We start from the raw sequence: 21,125 nt of genomic DNA on the forward strand, positions 1-21,125 counted from the left end.
AAAGGAGGAGGACACATGAATGCCTAAATAAACGCAGTCTCCTCTCCTGGCTTTGTTTTTTCCATCCTGCCCTTAGGCTCATGTTAGAGACCTTACGGTCTGTTGCTGTAACACTTGTCCTGGTACCAAAGGGCCAGCTAACTGGTACTTGCATAAAAGTGAGTTAATGAAATTATATTCTGTGGTGACCAAGGGAGAAAAATTATCTTTGTCCTTCAAACAGAGGGTCAGGGACCAAAAGAAGCAAGAATAACGAAGTCTCTAGAACTGAGTGAAACCATGCAGTCGGATCAGTTTGGATCCAAAGTTCCTGTAGTCAGCCCTTCCCTGTTACAGTGTATTCTAGATGTTACTTCAGCACTGCTACTACCCCCTCTGGCTGGTAACTCTTGGTGCTTCCCAGGGCATTGGTGGTGCAAGGAAGAGGTAATGGAATGTTGCTTGAAGCAGCTCTCGAGCCCAGCAGAGACTGCTCTTCTCTGAAGTTGATATTATCTAATCCTGTGTGTTCTCCCTACAGCTGGCATAGTTTCAGGCTTTGTAGGGACATGAGCAGGCACAGACATCTTCCAGGGTTTGCTGTGTTGGTGCACAAGGTATCAGACACTGCTCACAGTGTTTTTATGTTTTCCTTTCAGGCCACTTGAATATAGCTGATTCTGTGAGAAGTAAACTATAAAAGAGATCTGCTTGTTTATACACTGACACACTGACTTTCCAGCTCTGTCTGTACCAGACTAAGCACACCAAATCTTGGAAGCTAAGTGGTCCAGGAGCTGGCTGAACAGATGACACCCAGGTAATTTTGGGTGCTCTAGATGCAATGAACAATAGGCAATATGAGTGAACACTGGAACACAGAAACCGAATGAATTAAAGGGCTGTTCATCTGCTGTCATAGTTGCTGCCAGTACATTAGAGATGGGGGAGGGAGGGGAATCTTTGATCTTTAGAATATATAATGAGATACTTTGAAGAGGATGTATAGATTAATGGATTGGACTGAGATTTTTCTCAGGTGCTGTCTCACAAGGCAAAGTTGTTATGTGCTCTAAGATTTTGATACAGCTTCTCTTTTCCTGGGTGTGCACATTATGTACTTCTACAGCTTTCTTGTACAATCAGACAAGCAGAAGGAGAGAGATGGCTGGGAAGTTTATTAAATGATAGTCCTTAGTGGGAACATCTCTAGCTGCTTTCCTGCTGAGAACAGGTAGATGAATGAAGCTGCTGATGCAATGCACAGAAGATGCTGAGGACACAGAGACAGCAAGAAGGAAGAATGTGGCATTTGATAGGAAGTGGGTAGTAGTTATGTGATGTACTTTGCTGCTCCTGACTTTTTCTTTCCTCACTTGCTTTAAAGTATCCCATAACCGTTTTCTCTTTTCCTGTCTTTGCAATTCCACACTCTCTCTACCATCTCCTTTTCCTTTTCCCCAGATTGTCTCCTGTTTAATTCCATTCTCTGTACATCACAGTGGCAGCTTTTCTGTGAAAAAAAAATTACTGGGAATAGGACTGCAGCAGGAAAGTGAGGTAGATATCTGTGGCAGTAGGATAGGCTGAGGTTAAAGTAGGACATAACAGCTAAGGACTGTTACACAAGGCCCTGTGTGAACTAAACTGGCCGTGTCTTGGCAGGGTGGGAATTGCCATCTGGTCATCCAAATGTCTGAAGTAACTGCATAGTTCACATGGATGGAGCACTGAGGTTTTTGCCATGAATATAATGAACTGCTAAATAATGGTGAATGAGCTTCTATTTAAGTTTTGTCTCAACCTTATTTCCTTCCACCTGTTATATCATCAGAATTTCAGCCTTCTGAAATTCTCTTTTGTGAGATAAGATCTGAGTTCCAGCTCAAAGTCTTTTCTACAGGTAGTACAGTAAGAACAAAGTGTTTGTGGTGATTTTCTGTAGTTTAATATAGGTTGTGCTCATGCTGCAGTGCTTCCCTCAGTGGCTACAGCAACATTTTCCGTTGCAGACTGAAATGAAAGGAATTGATGTCATGATGCATAGGTGCTCTCTCTTCAAAAATCCTCCTCTTAGCTGTCATTTCCGTATTGTAAATAGAACCTAGTTTCTCAGACTGTTAGTAAGGGACACAGAAATATTCTTTGGGATACTAAAGATTTTGAAATCAGGAAAAAACACCTCTAATACATATACATAAGTCCTGAAACACTGATTTGCTCATGGTTATGGTGAATTCCATACATGAGAGTATGTCTCAGATGCTTAAGCTTTGATACTTAAGCTTTTTGAACAGAAGAGAGGAATTAGTATGTGGAATACTGATGTACCAGGTTCCCCCTTAGCTCTTGAGAAGAAATGCACAAGGCACATTAAATCATGCAGCACTTTCAAACATTCTTCTCTCCTTACAGTGTGACAGCAAAAATAAAATGGTTCAGTTCTGTGAGAGTTATTAGCACCTTCAGAGTCATGCTTTTAGGACTGCAGGCAGTAGAAAGCAGAAGAATAGTGGAATATCCTCAGCAACACCACAGAAAGAATGGAATCAATTTTCCTGAACAAAGACAAGGATCCTTCAGCTCTGAGTCACACATCATGAATTTCTGAAGTGTCACATGGGGAGAGCGAGTGTTATGCTGGGACTTGAAATATACTTATTGACTCCTTTCTTAAAGAGAAAGGGTTTAAACTTAAACACTTTAAGACACATGGTACATGAAGATTTTCCTGATAGGCTCATGCCACATGAAAGATAGAGATCATTGATTTCATACCACAGGGCAAAGCCTCAGCAACAGTAGTGCAGAGTAAGGTCAGTATAGCTGTTACCAAAGTTCATCTTATTTAGCATTCTGAGATAAGACTTTTTAGAATCACACACTGATCCATGACTCTGGAAGGTATGGAAGATTAGCAAATAGCATTTCAGAAGGTTTATATTGCTATGAGAGCTCTGGAGAGGGAATTTAATGTACCCATTTTTGACAGTGGCACGAAGCAACCCACATGCTGCTGCAACAAACTGAGTTGCTGACTAATTTATGTCAACACTCATCCATGATCCTGAACCATCCTGTTCAGTGACACTAACAGCCTAAGAGTGGATTTATACACTTAGCAGTTGTATTTCATCTGCAATGGCATTACTTATGAGACTTGCTTTTTTCCCAAGATCCTTATTTGAGCTGCTTGCCAGCTATAAAGCAAATGGTCTAAACTTACAGTCTGCAGTAAGATACTGAGTAGTTTCATATGGGTATCAATCACAACAGATATTGGAGCCCTGCATATTTGGAGGTACGGAAGCAAATAGATTGTGGCAGCTGACATAGGCCTGAGAAGGTGCTTCAGGTTTGTTAAAAGAGGGGGGACATCACAGCAGCAGCTCCTTCTTCAGTCACTGAAGGAAATCAGCAGAGTTCATATGGACTATTTCCAAAAGGGAGGAAGTGGTATGGTTTTGCAGGTGACTGAGTGTGTTCTAGGACTTGGGTCAGTGTCACTTGTTTATGTTTTCTGTCAGAATGTAATAGAAAGTTGGCTTGGTTTTGTCCTTATGCTGGGACTTTGCCAGAGGCTGAAACATCTCATATCCGGAACTCTTTACTGCTGCAGCCTTTGGATTATTGAGCTGCATGCTGTGACCATTAGCAAGAAATTCAAGGAGTAAGGGAAGATTCTGATTTTTGGTGGCACTCTGCTCTCCATATTTAGATGCAGAAGTCTAGTTTTAGCCAATTTCTATTAAAGGTTTGTAAAAATAATATAAATAATATAAGAAATATTTTAGCAAAAGAATCAGTTCTTTCACATTAACCACTATTCACACAGGTAAAAGCCATATAATAAGGGAGGTGTCATGAGGACCCAAACTGCTAAAAGACATGTCGTACCTACAGTGAGGTCCCTGTCATGCATCACACCAACGGACAGAGAGGAAGTAGAAAAAAATATGATATTTTCCTAAATCAGGATTGTCAGAAAACCAAGATAATTCCTGAAAAGGAACTTTCTAAAGGCATCTAAAATACATTGTTCAGACTGAAAAATTATTCAGATTCAGGTTAACATAGTTACTTCTTGATTAAAGAATAGTGTTGTAATATGAGGCTGTTAAGACTTTTTACATCTCTAGGAAAAAGTGTTATTGCTGGTGATTTTAGAACCATCACTACCTCCTTACTTAATCAGAGAGAAAGAACATCTGCCTGCTGAATCTCCTGTGTCTTTCTTAATATTAATTATGAATTCATTCTTAAACAGTTTGTGAGACCTCCTGGCATCACTTTACAAATGTACTTTACTATGGCGGCAGTTTTATATTTTGAAGTGAATACTATATTGCAGGTAGAAAGCACCAGCTGTGCTAGTCTGAATACACTGAGAGTGGCCTAGCAGGCACTGATTCCAGCAAAACAGCAGGGAAGCTAATACATTTTCATGCTGTTTATACAGAGCAGGAACACTGCAGGCTCACTGGGGCTGAAAGAGAGAAGTAAAATCTTGTACTCCTGCAAAGTATGAATTAATCCATTTAGGAGCTGCTGCAGTGGGAAACATTACAATATACTGCACCAAATTGCCTACCTTAGTGAGTAACTTTCTTCTCATGTTGTTGCAGTTCTCGTTTGCTGCAGCTTTGGACTGGACTGTGCTGGTGATCACGTGTGGAGGATCAGGTGGGCTGTCTTCTGTCTCTGATGTGCATGGCACTTGTGTTCTAGGACAGCAATCAAAGTCCTCCTGACCCCAGCTGGTAGAGCTCTCAAAGGGATCAGGATATTTCTCATCAGGACTTGACCCGTCGTCACTGGTTTTGGCATTACAAAGTATAAGTGATCTTGAAATGGAGCGAAACTTTCTTGACTTCCTGTTCCCAGCATTGCTCTTTCGATCCATCTTCAGAGAGCTGGTGGTGCTGCTCTTTTTCCTATCGTTCTCCCATTTATGAGGCATGATAGTTTCAGAAACTTTCTCCGCTTCTCTGGTGCTAAATATCCTCCAGGAAAGGAAATATAAAAAGTAAGTTGTAATATACCCCACTTTCTCCCACTTAATAACCTACACTACTGAAAAGCCCTAATGAATAAATCGAATCAACAGAGCCTTTCAGTCTGCTAACAGCCACGTGATATCTTATGACTTGCTAATTCTGTTTCTGTGCAGTGCTCTACTAAATTCTCCTTCACCTTTTCATTCTCTTTCCATGCTCCCCAAGCACAATGGAGTGCTTCTAATAAATGTTTTTCATGTTTCCATTGTGCTGCTCGCTTTGGGCTTCTGCTGAATTTGCATGTTGAAATCCCAAATTGAAAAGGAAGACACTTTAAAGCATTACTCTATCCTCCTAATATTATTTGGAAAGACGAAGCTCCTTCTGAAGTTTGATTCATGAAACAACTGCAATTCAAAGATTAATCAAATTGTTGAGGTTAAGTTCCTTGCCTGGCACATCTGATTTATAAGTGGTTTAGCAAAAGTAGATCTTAGGCATGAGAGAGTAAGGAATGTTAGGTTGCTATAAAACTCCTACCTTTGCAGACCAGACCTCACTTAAGACCGTGCATTTAACAGTAACAAAGAGATCCAGTGAAGCACTTAAGATGTGAATATCTGATTAGGGATTGAAGTCTATAAAGGAATATAGATCCAGTATATCAATTGGAAAGAGTCCCATTACAAATGGTCTGTTTCGATGTATGATTCAGCATACAAAATTAAAAGAAAACTGAAGAAATACTAGTCAGTCAAAATATGGCAAAAGTTGGAGCTTTTGTAAGTCATGAGCATGTTAAGATAACAAAGGGGAGCTTTGTTAAACTGTTTGCTTTTTCTCTCAGAAAAAGTCTTCTGGAAATATTTTGGTAGGTATGTCAGTGCTGAAAATTCAGCAAGAGGAAGCCTAGTTACGTTGACTTTCTAACTTAATTTTTATTATCATGTTTATTACACACACTTTCTTATTGGTTTTGCAGTACGTAATTGATACTGTATGCTGCCATTCCAGAAAAAATGCCTCTTGAAACTTAAGGATTTGCATAAATCAAAGATGCTGTAGTTGTTATATACAAAATTGAAGATCCATGTAATTTGAAAAACACTTCTCAGGTATACTATTGAGAGAAAAGGTGTGTACATTGTGCTCCAAACTGGGTTGTTGTGTTTGTTTTGGGCTTTTCTTCTGCTTCTATGCAGAATTAAGTAGGTATGTAAGCACTATGTACTTGAAATGCCACTGGTGATACAGAAATTAATGTAAGCAGATTTTCTAAATGATTCTTACAACTACAACAGAGGCCTGCAAGTTCTGACCAAGCCAGATTCATATCATAAAGCCAAGCCAACCTTATAATAAATCTGCAGTATTATTTTCTCCCTTACTCTCCTCCTCCTCCTCCCAGTAATGAGGAAAACAAAAACAGGCTATAAACACTATGCCACTGAGTACCTGTCTGAGGGAGTTTTATGGTACTGCTGGAAAGATACACAATTCAGTGTGAATCTGAAGCCATTTGAATTTGTAAAAGAAAAAACTTTTCACACAGCTTTTTCAGTGTGCAATGAGGAGCAGCAATGAGGTCCCTTCATCTCCCAAGGAAAAAAAAGGTGTTTATTTATGCAGTTCTTTCTGGTATTTTTGATAGGTAATGCTCCTGCAGCCTTCCATCACAATGTATTTCCCATCATACCAGTCCTAATAGTGCTCTGCTCCCTGCTGTCTCTTTTCCAAATCCCTAACACTTTAGAAACTTGTTCCTTGAGTATTGGAACTCATTGGATTTCCCAGCAGGACACTATTCCAGGGCAAAGTTCAAGTCTGAAAGTATCCAGAGAACATGTCACATTCCACAAAGCTGGTGTGTTTTCTGCCCCTGTCCTGTGTGTCTTTAGGATTCCCTCTGCTCCTGTGGGAGAGTCGAACCCCATTGGATAGGAGCATTGGAACTGAAGTCACTGGGCTCCCACCTTTACCCTCAGTGGCATGAGGGAAGCTTTCAGGGTCAAACTGAGCTACCGTATTCTCCATTCCCTTCAGTACATAGAATGTTGTACTTATTTCTTTTATCAGTGTCTCTTTGTATGAATAACAAGATTTGCAACCGTGGCTGAATGTAGCCACTATGTGGATGGAGGACTGCCCAACAGCACAGCCATGCTCCCTTCTGACACAGAGCACATGATGAATAAAAGGACATCTGAACCCAAGTGTAAGGACACAGTGGTCAGAGGGAATGGGAAAAGGTATGATATAGATGGAGCTCAGTTTTAACACATGGGCTTTGTGGTTGATTTGGAACCTTATTTTCTAAGATTGCTCTTCCCTCCTGCACTGTTGAGAGAACCTACTTTTCAGAGCCTCTATGTAGTAATTCATTTTGAAGTACAGAGATGAAAAGTGCTATGAGTTATATTAGAAGTATAATTTTGAGAACTGAAGTAAGTAGTTGGTGGTGGTATAATTCAGCATCACAAGTTTACAATTCTTTGTATGCTTTTTTTTTGTTGATTAGTTAAAATCTGACTGACATTTATCTCTACTAATATGCAAAGACTTTCAAGGTTTGGAGATTTTCTTCATTTCTTTATTTAAAAAAAAAAAAAGTAATATACTTTCTAAGTGTTTTGGTAGGCCTAGAGCTTTGTCTTTTATATGTATGTACCTAATTGCAATTTTTGTGTTGGGAAAACCCTGTTAATGTCCCCTGTGAATTAGGCAATTAATCTTGTACAGCCTGATATTGTTTTTCATGTATGTTTGAAGGTAGGTAAAAATGCAATCTGGCCCCTTAGTCCAGAATGTGGAGTTCAAAAAGCAATAGGATGGCTAGGGTGAGGGAAACTTCTGAAAGTACCTATCCTCAGCAACCTGGGTGGAAAAAAAAACAAGGTGCTTGCTAAAGGTGTCTGGAATACATATCCCTTGAAAATCTGCAATAGGAATCAGCACTGTTTCTGTGATCCTAGTGATTGCTATTAGACACTAGCAATAAGAACATCAGAAATGAGTCCAAGCTGCACATTCAGACCTAAACAAACTTGCCTACAGGGGTAAATTATAAGAAAAAGCGCTTTTCGTTCAAGGATTTCAATGATGTACAAGCATTAACTGCTCTTATTTCCCCAAAGAGAAAGAATTAGAAAACAGCTATTAAGCACATGGGTAAGCAGAAGACTTGATAGCTTAATGGTCAAAATACAGCTCTCTGGAGACCAGCATGCTAGAATGAAGGATGGAGAGATGCAGTAGTCCTTTCTTGCTCTGCCTAAAGCTGCTGAGCTTAAACAGGGAGCACTGCCATCAGTACTAAATACTCCAAGGGATGCCTCTCTGACTATGCTAAGTATCTGGGATGCAGGGAACACATATAAGCACCTGTTGAAACAGTGAAGGAAACATTGCTTTAAGTGCATTCTGCCATCCCACCCCCATGCAATGCTCTTGTGGAATTTTACCTCGTGCAGAGAGAATGTCTCTCTTGCCCTGCTGCATCAACTGTTTCCTCCTCCCCACCCCCAACAGAGCTCCATCAGCTCAAAGACCAAGTTTAACCCTGAATGACTTACCTAATATCTTAAAGCAAGGCAGTGGCTGAGGTGAAAATAAACGCAGTAGACCTGAAGGCTTCCAGTTAAATACTTGTTCTTGCTCTGAAGTATTAGTTCACAGCCTAAGTCTCAAATAAGGCAACATCCTTTCCAGAGCTGCTGATTCAGGATTGCATAAGTGGAAGAAATATAGGAGGTACCAAAAACATAGTCTATAAGTTTTCCAATAAAAATATCCAGAAATGTTATATTATACAGAAAATAATATTGCAAGTGCCAGAGAAGCTTTATGATTCATTTCCATCTTCCACCAAATTTAATTCAAGGTATCGATGGCACGGACAATTACTTCAAAGTCAGTTCTCCAAAACATTCATCTTTTTCTCCAGTGCACTCACTGCTTGTCATTTTCTTTTGCCATTCTTATACCTCCAGCATGCCTGATGGAAGTTGTCTGTGGTTTGTAATGCAAACCAAATGTTCCTTCTCCGTTTTTTTTTTTTTTATTATTATTTTTTCCCCAAGCTTTATTTTTCCAGCTTTAAGTCTAAAAAGCCCTAACTCAGTCTGTCTTCTGCAAACAAAATACATGATTTGATCTGTGCCCATTTGGTTTAAATTTTTGGTTGGATGTTGAACCAAGCATTTACAAGATGCAAATACTTTGGTGTAGCTCCCAGACTGAATGCTGTTAACCAGACAGTAGGAAAGATAGAACTTGTATTGACTAGCAAGAACTAGATGAGTTTTACATTACCAAGTGCTAACAGCATGATATCTTATGTCCCACTTTAATCTATATCTTATGATCTTTGTCAGATTCATTACTGAACAGTACTATTAGCACTGAATTATTGCAGATGTCTAGGATTTCCAGGCAGTAGGAAGAGCTAGAGATTTGGAAGTTTTCTGATAAAGAGTAAGGAACTCTTGGGGAGTTGAATTTACTGTTAAAAAATAAATTTAAAAAAAAAAAGAGAAATTAAAAAATACCTAATCCTAAAATAAAAATTCAAAAGGAGGAATTTACAACAGCGAGGCAGACAAACCTGACTCCTGCAGAAGGCTGTTCCTCTTCATAGGCCTGGCAAAAAAAGACAGAGTGAATAATTGAAAACACACTCTTGTGGTGCCACGTGACTTGGTTTCAGTAATTCTGCTCAGTACATTGGAACGGAGCTATTGTTTCCTAATTGAAGAAAATGTCAGCAAGGATAGATAAACAAAAGCAATGGGATGCAGTATTGGGGAAACTGTTTCCAGCAGGGTCCCAGCTACCCAGAGAAGAAAAGACCATTTAAGGAGGTTGTGTCATTTGATTTTACCCATCGCTCACCGATCCTACGATTGATGGGGTTCTGGCATGTGAAACCTACTTGGGGGAAGGATAGGGGGGCAGCCAGAATCTGTGCTAATCAAGTGCAGGATATCCTGCTGGAGGCTGAGGTGGCAAGCATGTTTCTTGTAATATTTAGCAGATATTTTAAGCTAGTAAGAATTTCATAGACCACTTCTGCTCCAGTAGCAAAACAAAGCAGGAGTCACTTTTGAATGCCAAGCCCTTGTATTGTTCACCACGAAGTGGCATGGACCTTTAAACCTACCAGTCCTCCTCTTTACGGGCTAGACTGCAGCTCTATGATCCAACCTGATCAAGGACTCAGAATATTGGGTTTTTTTTCCATAGAGCATCCAGGAAATAAGAACTATTTCACAGATTCCAAATTGCCTCAATTACACTTTTCATTCGCTATAAAGTAAATGGTTCACAGTCTCTTCTACTGCTGTGGCAGCTCCCCTCATGAAGCACTACTTGAGTTGCAGCAACCATCAATTGTGGAAGCAGGCAGCCACCTTTCTGCCATGTCCCTAGTCAGTCCCCAGTTGTCAATCTTGAGTTCTGCTCACACTGACAAATAAAATCTTGCTGCAGAAACCTACTTTCTCTCAATGAATTTATGTGATAAGGTACTTAGTGAGATTGTTACCCTCAAATTAAAAAAGATCCATAAAAGAAACGATTGTCTCTGAAAGAGTTTACTGAAATAGTGAGTCTCCTTTGGAATGTCCTCACAAACTAGAAATACTATACTTTTCAGGAAAATGTAAACAGAAACCTGAATTTTACACCTAGCCCTGTCTGGTCATGGAAATGGTCAAGAGGAAAGTGCTTAGACACCTCCTGCCTTATGTGTTCTGTGGCTTGAAGGTCCTGGATCAGTTGGACTAACACTAAATTTGCAAAAGAGAGAGAGAAATTATAAAATATGTTTAAAATATTGCACTGATATGATCTCATGTTTACTGGTCCTGTGACTTGTAGATAAAACATGGACTGTGAATACAAGCATCAGCCCCATGAGAATGATGTACATCCTGGGAGAAAAAGTGAAGATGAAATCTCTGCTCTGCCCAGTGTCTACAGGAGCCCTGAAACACTCTGTCCTGAAAAAAATTGGCTAATTTATATTTTAAGTTTTTTACAAAAAGAAGAGAATTTGCCACTGTTATCCCAACAATTAAGTTCTCAGGATATTAGTTCCCCAAAGGAAAACTGTCATAAAGAGCAGAGTTTTAGCCTGGATCACTGGATGGCAATAAACATGGAGCATTACACAACTCCTTTAAATTCTAATCTTGTAGAAGGAACAAGACACTGAGTAGCGAACAACAGTTATCAGGTAGCTTTTCTGGAAAGGAGGAGAAGTAAGGAGATGACTTTGTGTTTTGGGAAAGAATTCTTTACTGTGTTTGAATAGAGACAACAGTGGCCTTGTACATAAAATGAGGTTTTATAGTGCTAGTACCTTACAAATGAAATATCAATGAGGAAGCAAAGCCACATACTGTTTACCACTTAACTGTCTTACACTGTAGCACACACATGTTTTTGTTTAGCAATAGAGAACTCATTCACACAAAATCTCAACAGTCCTGAGTTTTGATCCAAACTGATTGAGCTGAAAGCTCAAAAGCGTTGGAAAGCTTTATTTTTTATTTTTTATTTTTTTTATTTCTTCCCATTGTCACATGCTATTGCATTTCCTGACTATGGACTGAATACTGTAGTGCCTAAGCCACTGGGAGTTTTGTTCATTCAGAATCTGGACCTCAGCCAGGGCTAGCAGCAGAAACATAAATATCACAAGGAGGGGCAGATTTTTCATGTTGTTTCACTCTAACCTTTTGCAGTTTTTTCCATCGTCTCTGTACAGTAATTGTTCAGTGCCCAGTGGTGAACAGAAAAGCAGGGGTTTAGAAGCCACAAGGAAAAGGAGAGAGAGAACCTCTGCTGTGCCTGCCATGTTGCATTAACGGTATGCTTTGATATTGGATACTGTGGTCAATCTTCACTACCTAGCTGTAAGGTGTGGTACCAGGAAAAGGGCAATGAACACTGATCAGAGGCTGGAATTTTGTATTAGAAGATTGAAATTATGTGGACTCTCCTTTATAGAAAGGAGCTGTATAGATAAAGGTTTATGAGATATTAGGTACTATAAGGAAAATCAGATGCGTTTCTTTACTGCCTTCTCATGTGAGGGATGGGAAAATAAGAATGCAGTAAAATGAAGAGAGTTCAAACAAATAAAAGGAAGTACTTAAAACCTAGAGCAGAATTAATATGTGGAACAAGAATATAGCAGAAATCATGGGCACTTTGAAGTTAGCTGTTTTGCCTTTGATTTCAGTAGGACAAAGATTTCACCCAAAGATGTGAGTTGATGGAAATAATATCTGTAGTTAAAGGGAATAATATGCAGAAGGGGCAGCAACTCTTGCTTCAGAATAAAAGTCAAAGAGTACTGTTCACAGGTAGAGTGATACTTCTGACATGGGATAAGGTACTAGTTACCATAAAATGGAGTAACTTTTCTGATGTCTGGAGTTAGCGCCTATTGGAGGTGGGAGAAGGAAATAGAGGAGCCACTGAATTTATTCTTTATGACAGTTGCTCTTTTTTGTCTGACTAAAACCAGGATGTGTCTGGAACCATAACAGATACAGGAGCTGATCCTTCTTTTCCCCAAATTATTTTCCATATCCAAAGGTTAGGATTCTAGTGGACAAATATGCAGGCTATTCAGTACTAAATATTTTGCCTGTTGCTACTGGTGATAACCTTTTCCAAAAAGGAGCATATAAATTTAAACAGAACATTAGTACTGGGCAAAGCAAACCGAAGTAATGATGGCACTTAGCCTCGGTCTTGATCTCCACCCAGCTCTGAATATTACTTGTGTTAATAGGAAAGCAAGCCAATAGTTTGGAGTGTTCTAGTTTTTGTCCTTTCCTTACATTACTCAGCAAGCTGTTTAATTACTTTTGACTTAAACTCAGTCACAAATTTCACATTTTGCCATATTCCAGACAACAGTTATGTCGCACAGGACAATCCATCTCCTCGTTGCTGCTAAGCCAGGACTGGATTAGTCATCACTGCCTTGGGTTTTGCAACTTTCACTCTGCCCTTCCGTCAAAACAGCAACATGGCATGTTGAGTCACCCTATGAGCACAGTTAATCCAGTATCCTTCTCCTTCTTGCTAATAGCAATTGGTTCAAAAGGATTACCTTGTAAAAAATGAGAGAGGTAGTAGAGAGCTTGCTTTCAGGAAGATTTTCTTCTGAGTACCTTGTTGGTAACAGTAGGCTGGCACTCTGAGGTTTTGTACGTATTCCAATATTGTTGGAGGTTTTTACATTATGATTGGATAGCCTTGTTTTAGCAGAAGCTACAGCTGCCTCATAATGGATAAGTATTGCATTATGTCAAATTAGATAAATCACTTTCTAAATCCTTTCACCACTTAGTACCTAACTCTTGCCAGGAAACACAAAGACCCTTTTTTTTCTTCTAAAGATGAAATGAATCCTGTGTAATGCAACTGTAATTTATCCATTTCTGGCTCCCATTAAGATTTTGATTTCAAGAGTATCCAGAGGCAATGAGTTTCATGTGTTACCTAAAAATGTACTTCCTTTTAATTGTTTTAAATTCATTGCCTCCAAGATTTGTTCCTAGTACAACAACTAGGAAAAATATCCTGATATTCAAGTCTCTATCGAATCCTTCTCTCATTGACCTCTGTACTGACATCATCTTCTATCTTCTACATGCTTTTATCTTTTCTTCTTTTGCTTCAGCTTTCATATGGTTGGATCTCCTTCTTCAGATCCATTTTTTAAAATCCACTTCCTTTTGTGAACTTTATTACCTGACTCTTTCATAATAGTGTCCCACTCTACAGCATTCTAGACTGTTTTCCAGTGAATTGCTTTCCTGTGAGTTTATAAGAGTTCCTAGACCTTATCTTTCCAAAAACATGTGTTGCATGACATGCACTCACACCTTATTCTGGTGTCCTTATTTGTCGCAATGCCTTAGAGATAAGCTGTAAAATATTGTTCATATACTTCCATGGAAGAGGGTCTAACACTGAGTGTACATCCATCAAAAAGTATATTTACCTCATCTTGAGAGCACATTCTAGAACTCTGTGAAGAATATGTTACTGTATATGTGCAATTCTTTGTTTGCAGAAAAAGTGGACCGTGTCATCTACATAAATACTGTGTTCAGAGCATGGGATCGAAAAATGACAGCTCTATAAATGTGAGGAGCGTTGAATGTAGCCAAGGTGCAGCGTATGAGGTGCAGAAAGTATTGAACCTTTTTAACAGTGTTGTGGGTTGTGTTTGCTATTTTATTATTTTTGTACTGGGTATATAGACTACACGTAAGAGATTATCTTGGGTTTAGAGAAACATGACAGAACATTTATGTCAGCTATGAAGCTGCTAAATATCTGGTACTGAAGAAAAGGTCCATCATTTTCTTAAAAGCCATTGACCAATACACAGTTTATAACTGTGCACCAGAGTAGTAAAAACATTATGTGAGCTCCCCTGTATGGTGTCATTCTAATTTAAAACAAATATTTTAAAAAGTTATGACTTTACCTCTTCTCTACACATTTCCAGTCACATACTGTTTCTTTTTCATCTGACTTTGCATTCCTTTTGGTTTATGTTCCCTTGAACTGTAGGCTGACATAAGGGGCCCTTTAGGTTGAATGAAAGGAGAAATATCAATTGCCAAAATTATGATTGAACTTACTCTACATAAAAATATCATATGAAAATTTTCTCTGTATTTTTCATGAGTTGAGTATAAAAGGTGCATATGGACCTGTCTGGTTTTACATTTCATTGTGAGTCTGTGTTGGATTCTGTCATATTCTTTGCTATTGCCTCCTCCTTTACTCCTTGAACAGCCAGATATGAATGAATGGCAGTACTAAAGAGGTGAATGTGTTTAGCCCATCCGAGTACCAGTGGCAGAATTAGCTCAGTATTTTACAATCTGGTACAGGCACCACTTTCTACAGAAGCCTGATCTTGGTCTTACTGAACTCGGGGGTCTGTTGTAGAATCATAGAATCATAGAATAGTTAGGGTTGGAAAGGACCTTAAGATCATCTAGTTCCAACCCCCTGCTGTGGGCAGGGACACCTTACGCTAAATCATATCACCCAAGGCCTCTTCCAACCTGGCCTTGAACACTGCCAGAGATGGAGCATTCACAACCTCCCTGGGCAGCCTATTCCAGTGCCTCACCACCCTAACAGGAAAGAATTTCCTTCTTATATCCAACCTAAACTTCCCCTGTTTAAGTTTTAACTCGTTACCCCTTGTCCTGTCACTAAAGTCCCTAATGAAGAGTCCCTCTCCAGCATCCCTATAGGCCCCCTTCAGACACTGGAAGGCTGCTATGAGGTCTCCATGCAGCCTTCTCTTCTCCAGGCTGAACAGCCCCAACTTCCTCAGTCTGTCTTCATACGGGAGGTGCTCCAGTCCCCTGATCACCCTCGTGGCCCTTCTCTGGACTTGTTCCAACAGTTCCATGTCCTTTTTATGCTGAGGACACCAGAACTGTACAAAATACTCCAGGTGAGGTCTCACGAGAGCAGAGTAGAGGGGCAGGATCACCTTCTTCTACCTGCTGTCACGCTCCTTTTGATGCAGCCCAGGATACGGTTGGCTTTCTGGGCTGCGAGTGCACACTGAAGCCGGCTCATGTTCATTTTCTCATCCACCAACACCCCCAAGTCCTTCTCCATAGGGCTGCTCTGAATCTCTTCTCTGCCCAACCTGTAGCTGTGCCTGGGATTGCTCCGACCGAGGTGTAGAACCTTGCACTTGGCATGGTTAAACCTCATGAGGTTGGCATCAGCCCACCTCACAAGTGTGTCAAGGTCCCTCTGGATGGCATTCCTTCCCTCCAGGGTATCAACCGAACCACACAGCTTGGTGTCATCGGCAAACTTGCTGAGGGTGCACTCAATCCCACTGTCCACGTCAGCGACAAAGATGTTGAACAAGACCGGTCCCAACACCGATCCCTGAGGGACGCCACTCGTTACTGGTCTCCAGCTGGACATTGAGCCATTGACCACAACTCTTTGTGTGCGGCCATCCAGCCAGTTCTTTATCCACCGAGTGGTCCATCCATCAAATTGATGTCTCTCCAATTTAGAGACAAGGATGTCATGTGGGACAGTGTTGAACGCTTTACACAAGTGCAGGTAGATGACATCAACTGCTCTGCCCCTGTCCATCAGTTCTGTAGCCCCAGCATAGAAGGCCACCAAATTGGTCAGGCAGGATTTCCCCTCAGTGAAGCCATGCTGGCTGTCACCAAGCACCTTGTTGATTTTCATGTGCCTTAGCATGCCTTCCAGGAGAATCTGCTCCAAGATGTTGCCAGGCACAGAGGTGAGACTGACTGCTCTGTAATTCCCCAGGTCATCCATTTTCTCCCTCTTGAAAATGGGGGTTATATTTCCCTTTTTCCAGTCATTGGGAACTTCACCTGACTGCCATGATTTCTCAAATATGATGGCCAGCGGCCATCCTTTAGTATTTCACAGATAGCATGCATAGTCCTGTCTGGCTTTGCTGGACTTGATGGTTTGAGTGCGGTTTTGGTTTTGTTTGGGGTTGTTTTTTTGTTTTTTTTTTTTTTGAGGGGGTTGTTGTGGAGTTTTTGGGTTTGGGTTTTGGTTGGGTGGTTTTGTTTGCTTGTTTATTTTTAAATAGTACTGCCAGTGATTGATGAATTATGCAGTCTCTTCTTTTGGATGTCTGTGCCTGAAGAAGATGACTTTACCACATTGTAAGTACAGTTGTCATTTTAACTTGCAAGGCTTTAGCAGCAGCTAATTCTGATTATTTGTCATTCCTAGTGCCAGCAGAGGCAAAGCTACTCAATACAGGCTGTTGCTTAACTGAACTAAGGAAGTCTTGAGGACCTTTCACATTCATGCTGCTTTACTTTATCTCTAAGCCTGTGACAGCTGGAATGAAGCCAAGTGGATAGTTTTATTTATGGTGTTGAAGACAGCAGTACAAAGCTGTGATGGCAGCTCTCTTGCTCTTAACTTCTGCAAACTATATCTTTTAAACACCAACTTTAGTTGGAATGCACACCACGTGTGTGTTGGCACATTATTTTTGACAGCAAGATGTGACTAGATTATTTTATAAACTTCTCGTAAGTGAAACGGTATAATCTGTCACATAAATAGCCCCTGGTAAGACACAAACTGAAAATGTTTTTGGTGCTTCATGAGATCTGATGACACTCTCATAGATGTGAATAGGTGCTGGAGTCAGCTGTAGCATCCTAAACAGTCTAGGATCTAGTGTCTTTAGAGATGACTTTTCCTCCATGTTTTGAAATCAACCTGCAACTTCTGAGCAGTACCTGATGTTAAATAGCTTGGAGCTAGTGACTGAGAGAGTCCTGATCCTGAGAGGATTCCCGCTCTTGGGTTTTGTTTTTTCTAAAGAACCGCCGGTTTCAAGTCCAGAAGTAGTTGTAATTAGCTAGTCTAAGTGACCTTCAAAGACAAAATTAACCTCTAATTCCTGTACTGATGGCCCCAGCTGAATAAGCACTAAATCTGAATGTAAATGCATTATTCCACTAATCTTGAAAACTTGCTACACCCTCAGACAGGTTGTTACACAGGTTAGTTACCATTTCTTTTAAACATTGCTGTGTCCTGGTAATCATTTGCTTTATTTCTGTGTTTGTCAAAAAAAACTTGGCTATTACTGCTTGGCACTACTTCAGCACCCTTTCTGAAGATAAGGAAGGGAGACCATGGAGCGGGAGGCACCAAAGAGCTTTATTTCATGGGCTAATATTTGGTTGCTTTGTTTTTTTTGTGATGACCTCAATTTAAATGTTGGCTAAAATAACTGTTAGGTCCACAGTGTCTGTAGTCCAGGGCTACCAGATAGTAAGTAATTAAGCTCCATAGCATCAGGGAGTGGAAGGTATACTGTCATGCTGAAACCAGGACAAATACCTTCATCCATAAGAAATTGGTGTTACTCAGATGGCAGGTATTATATTCATTTTGCAGCTGAAGGAGGGAATGAGCAGCTACATGATTCAATTGTGTGATAGATTGCCTCCAGAGACATGGCTGTCTTGTGAATTGACTATCTGGAAAAGGCTGTCTGGACATGCACAAAAAGCTAGTATGTCTGTGAATGTTTAAAAGAGCACATTGAGGAACTCACGATGCCATGTATTCCCATAAGCTTGGTCCTGGGAGTAGCCACTGACATGGGAGCAGACATGTGCTCAGGGAGGTCAAATTTCTACTAGGTTCTGTAGAAGAATTAATATTATCGCCTTTGGATTTCTGAAAAGAAACAGTCTCTTTTGGAATTTAAATCCCAAGTGGTTGTCCAAAATCATGTTCTAAGACAACCATGACACCACCAACATAACCCAGGTTTTCCTTTTTCCTTTTCTTTCCTTTTTCTTCAATATCTTTTAAAATTACTATAAACTTTGTCTTTTAATTCATGGAAATGAATCTTAGTAGACTTCACTCACACATTCAGGAGGTAAGAGTACCTATGCTTTTGGGGAACACATACAAGGACAGAGTTTTAAAGCTGGGGATTTTTTAAGTATTTTTTTTTGTATTTCTGGACTCAAATTTATAAAATGAGCATAGCAAAAAGTTCAGATTTTGACAATGTCAGTTTAAGCTCAGCATTAATCTTGGGTTACATATAACTGAACCTTACCAACCACATCTAATACAAACCACTCACTATAAAGCAGTAACAGTCAGGCACAGCTCATTTTTTGGCAGAACACTGTACTGAGTCTGGAGATCTGCTTCCAGCTCTGATAGTGACCTGCTGTTCTGACTGTGGATAGGCTTACTTTCCATCACTTCTGAATCCTTGTCCTCATCAATGAAAATTGGTTGTGGCTGTCACATTTTTTCTTGGATGCATGGGATGGGGATTACTCTTGATGAAAAATGTTATAAGATAATTAAATGTTTGTTGTTTGTTTTGTTTTGGATTTTTTTTAATGGGACAATAAACAAAATAATTAACAGCTACTCCTGGAAAAGAGTAAGAATTTGCTGATGTCAAGTAATGATATTTTACCCCAAACTATCTTGTATTATGCAGAATCCATTGCATACAAAGTTTATTCCATATGATAAAGCATGCAAGATATTTTATAGTGTACAGTGTGTGTCATACTGTAATATAGACAGCATAAATATTATAACAGCACTAGGCAAATAACAGCAGCAGATCACATCACCAGTGCTCTCTAATAGCAAAGAGCTATAAAAGTGATGAAGAGGCCATCATCTGTTGGGTCAGCCCTTCAGCATAAATTGCAGCAATTTGGCAAGCCCCCAGCTTTATGTCAGCAGTTCACAGCCACAGGCTGGTACACTGGGGGAAGAGGAGAGTGTGTTGTTCCCACCTCCACCCTGACAGCAATCCCCCTGCATAGGAGCAACAAAAGGTGCTCCAGGACCCCTCTTCTGTGTCTCCCAAGGGGCTGCCCAACTCGGAGCGTACTAGCACCACAACAGAGGTTACACTGGCAATATGGATAATACAACATCAATATATGTGTGCTATGCTTGCCTGCATGTTTTTCCTGTAGGCTCATACTGTATAAATCAGTTACTAATGAGGCTCATAATAAAGGGTACTTTTAAGTGAACACTGCACTAATAATGCTGGCAAGGCTTCGAGTCTACAGAAGTTATTTATAGTATATGACTAAACAAATACGTATCCCCTTTGAGGCTGAGACTCTGGAGCAATTTACTGATTTCCTGTATAGGCTAGTTCATACAGAGATTCAAGTAAATATTGCATTTGGATGTCTTGGTTAGAACTATGCTCTGAAACTGTAGTGGATAATCATGTTAATGTTTAATTTTAAAATAGTTTGGAAATATCTATGTGTTTTCAGAGGATTACTACCCCTATCCAGTTCTCATGGAGAAATGCATTTTTCTGCATTGCTTCTTGAAAGAAAAATAAAATATTTAAAGAATAAACTATGCAGTTAGACAGCAGAGTTGAAATGAGTACAAAGAGTATAAACAATTCTGGAAAAACAATGGGCTTAACCTAAAAAGAATAGCAATAAGCCCATATCCCCTCTCCTTTTCATCTCATTTTGAAATTAATTAATAGTTCTTATTTATGAAAATTAACTGCCAGTCAGAGAGATTATGTTGATTTAAAATTGTTTTGAGTAATGAATCATTTGATTTGTGATTTTGTTTCTTTTCTGCCTATTCTAATATTGCAGGTTTACAGAGGCCTCCAAAACTGAAGAAAGCTACAAACTCACAAAAGACTTGGCTTTTATATGTGCCAGTAGAAATAGGACAAATGTGCAGCGAAATGAAAGTGTCCTAAATTAAGGTATGTCCATGCAAAGCATCTTTGTGTTAAGTCATAATGCTGATTGTTACTTCAAATTTCTCATATCATTTAAAAACAAAACAGTGACGACAGTAAATAGACAAAAACATAGCTTGTGAAACACCTCTGGTTTACCTGTCATTTGTTTACTCCTCTCTTTAATTCTTAATTTAAAACAGTTGAAAATTATACATGCTGACGTAAAAAAAGATAACTGCATGATGCCTAAATAATTTGCTATAAAAATATAACTTACCTTTGCCAAGTCTCTTCTTAAAAGTCCACTGTTATCATGCCTTCTTGGTTATGAACTGTGCAGCAGTCAATTCCCAGTGTGTTAAATACTTGACAAAATAATAAATGCAGTGTAACTCCACAGTGTTTGGATATTTGACTGTAACTCCTAAGCATTCAAAGTGACTACTCAGTATAACTTTTCCTTTGCAGAAAATGCCTTGCTATTTGCCAGCAAATCTTTAATACTTTAGATTGGGTATTTCCAACTACCGCCCTACTTGCTAGGCAGATGTGTATAAAAGAGATGTTATTTCACTGAATCAACCACTGAGATCGTAACCCTTTTCCTGTACCACAAACAGAAATGTAAAACCTCAGACTTTCCTTCTGGACGTTTACTGACTTGTGTCTGTTTTAAGAAAGCAAAACACAACTAGTCCAAGGGCTAATATATGGAAAATGTGTTAAAATGTTTTAGATCATCTCATTGCTTCTCATTCCTGCAGTTCATTGGTTAACTGGCTCATTCTGTGTTTATGTAGTTGCATGGTATAAATACAACACCTAAACTTCTC

The 21,125-nt window shown here is 39.6% G+C and overlaps 1 protein-coding gene and 1 long non-coding RNA gene across 5 annotated transcripts in view; one reads left to right on the forward strand and one right to left on the reverse strand.

Annotated features, from left to right (window-relative positions):
• Positions 1-20,706, reverse strand: part of IL16 (interleukin 16) — a 46,555-nt gene extending 25,849 nt beyond the window's left edge. Inside the window, exons 1-5 of one of the 3 annotated variants that reach the window (XM_062629958.1) lie at positions 20,570-20,706; positions 14,494-14,595; positions 9,580-9,614; positions 8,549-8,686; positions 4,571-4,973 (exon numbers count right to left, since the gene is read on the reverse strand). In XM_062629958.1, coding sequence (XP_062485942.1) covers positions 4,571-4,939 — 369 coding nt within the window. In that variant the 5' untranslated portion in view covers positions 4,940-4,973; positions 8,549-8,686; positions 9,580-9,614; positions 14,494-14,595; positions 20,570-20,706. Of the gene's footprint in view, positions 1-4,570; positions 5,599-8,548; positions 8,687-9,579; positions 9,615-14,493; positions 14,596-20,569 lie in introns of those variants that run through there. The other 2 variants (XM_062629967.1, XM_062629978.1) reach the window with 2 other exon arrangements.
• On the forward strand, positions 643-20,575 carry LOC134169474 (uncharacterized). Of its 2 annotated transcripts, XR_009966897.1 has the most exons (4): positions 643-799; positions 4,605-4,662; positions 7,053-7,191; positions 20,198-20,575. It is a non-coding gene; the product is annotated as an uncharacterized LOC134169474 (long non-coding RNA). The 2 variants fall into 2 exon arrangements; XR_009966894.1 differs by lacking the exon at positions 20,198-20,575 and having other exon boundaries at positions 7,053-8,528.
• Positions 20,707-21,125: the final 419 nt, after the last annotated feature.

The sequence above is a fragment of the Pezoporus occidentalis genome, unplaced genomic scaffold (genome assembly GCF_034315485.1).
Source record: "Pezoporus occidentalis ecotype Australia unplaced genomic scaffold, CSIRO_AGI_Poc_V1 ctg11, whole genome shotgun sequence".
Taxonomy (NCBI): domain Eukaryota; kingdom Metazoa; phylum Chordata; class Aves; order Psittaciformes; family Psittacidae; genus Pezoporus; species Pezoporus occidentalis.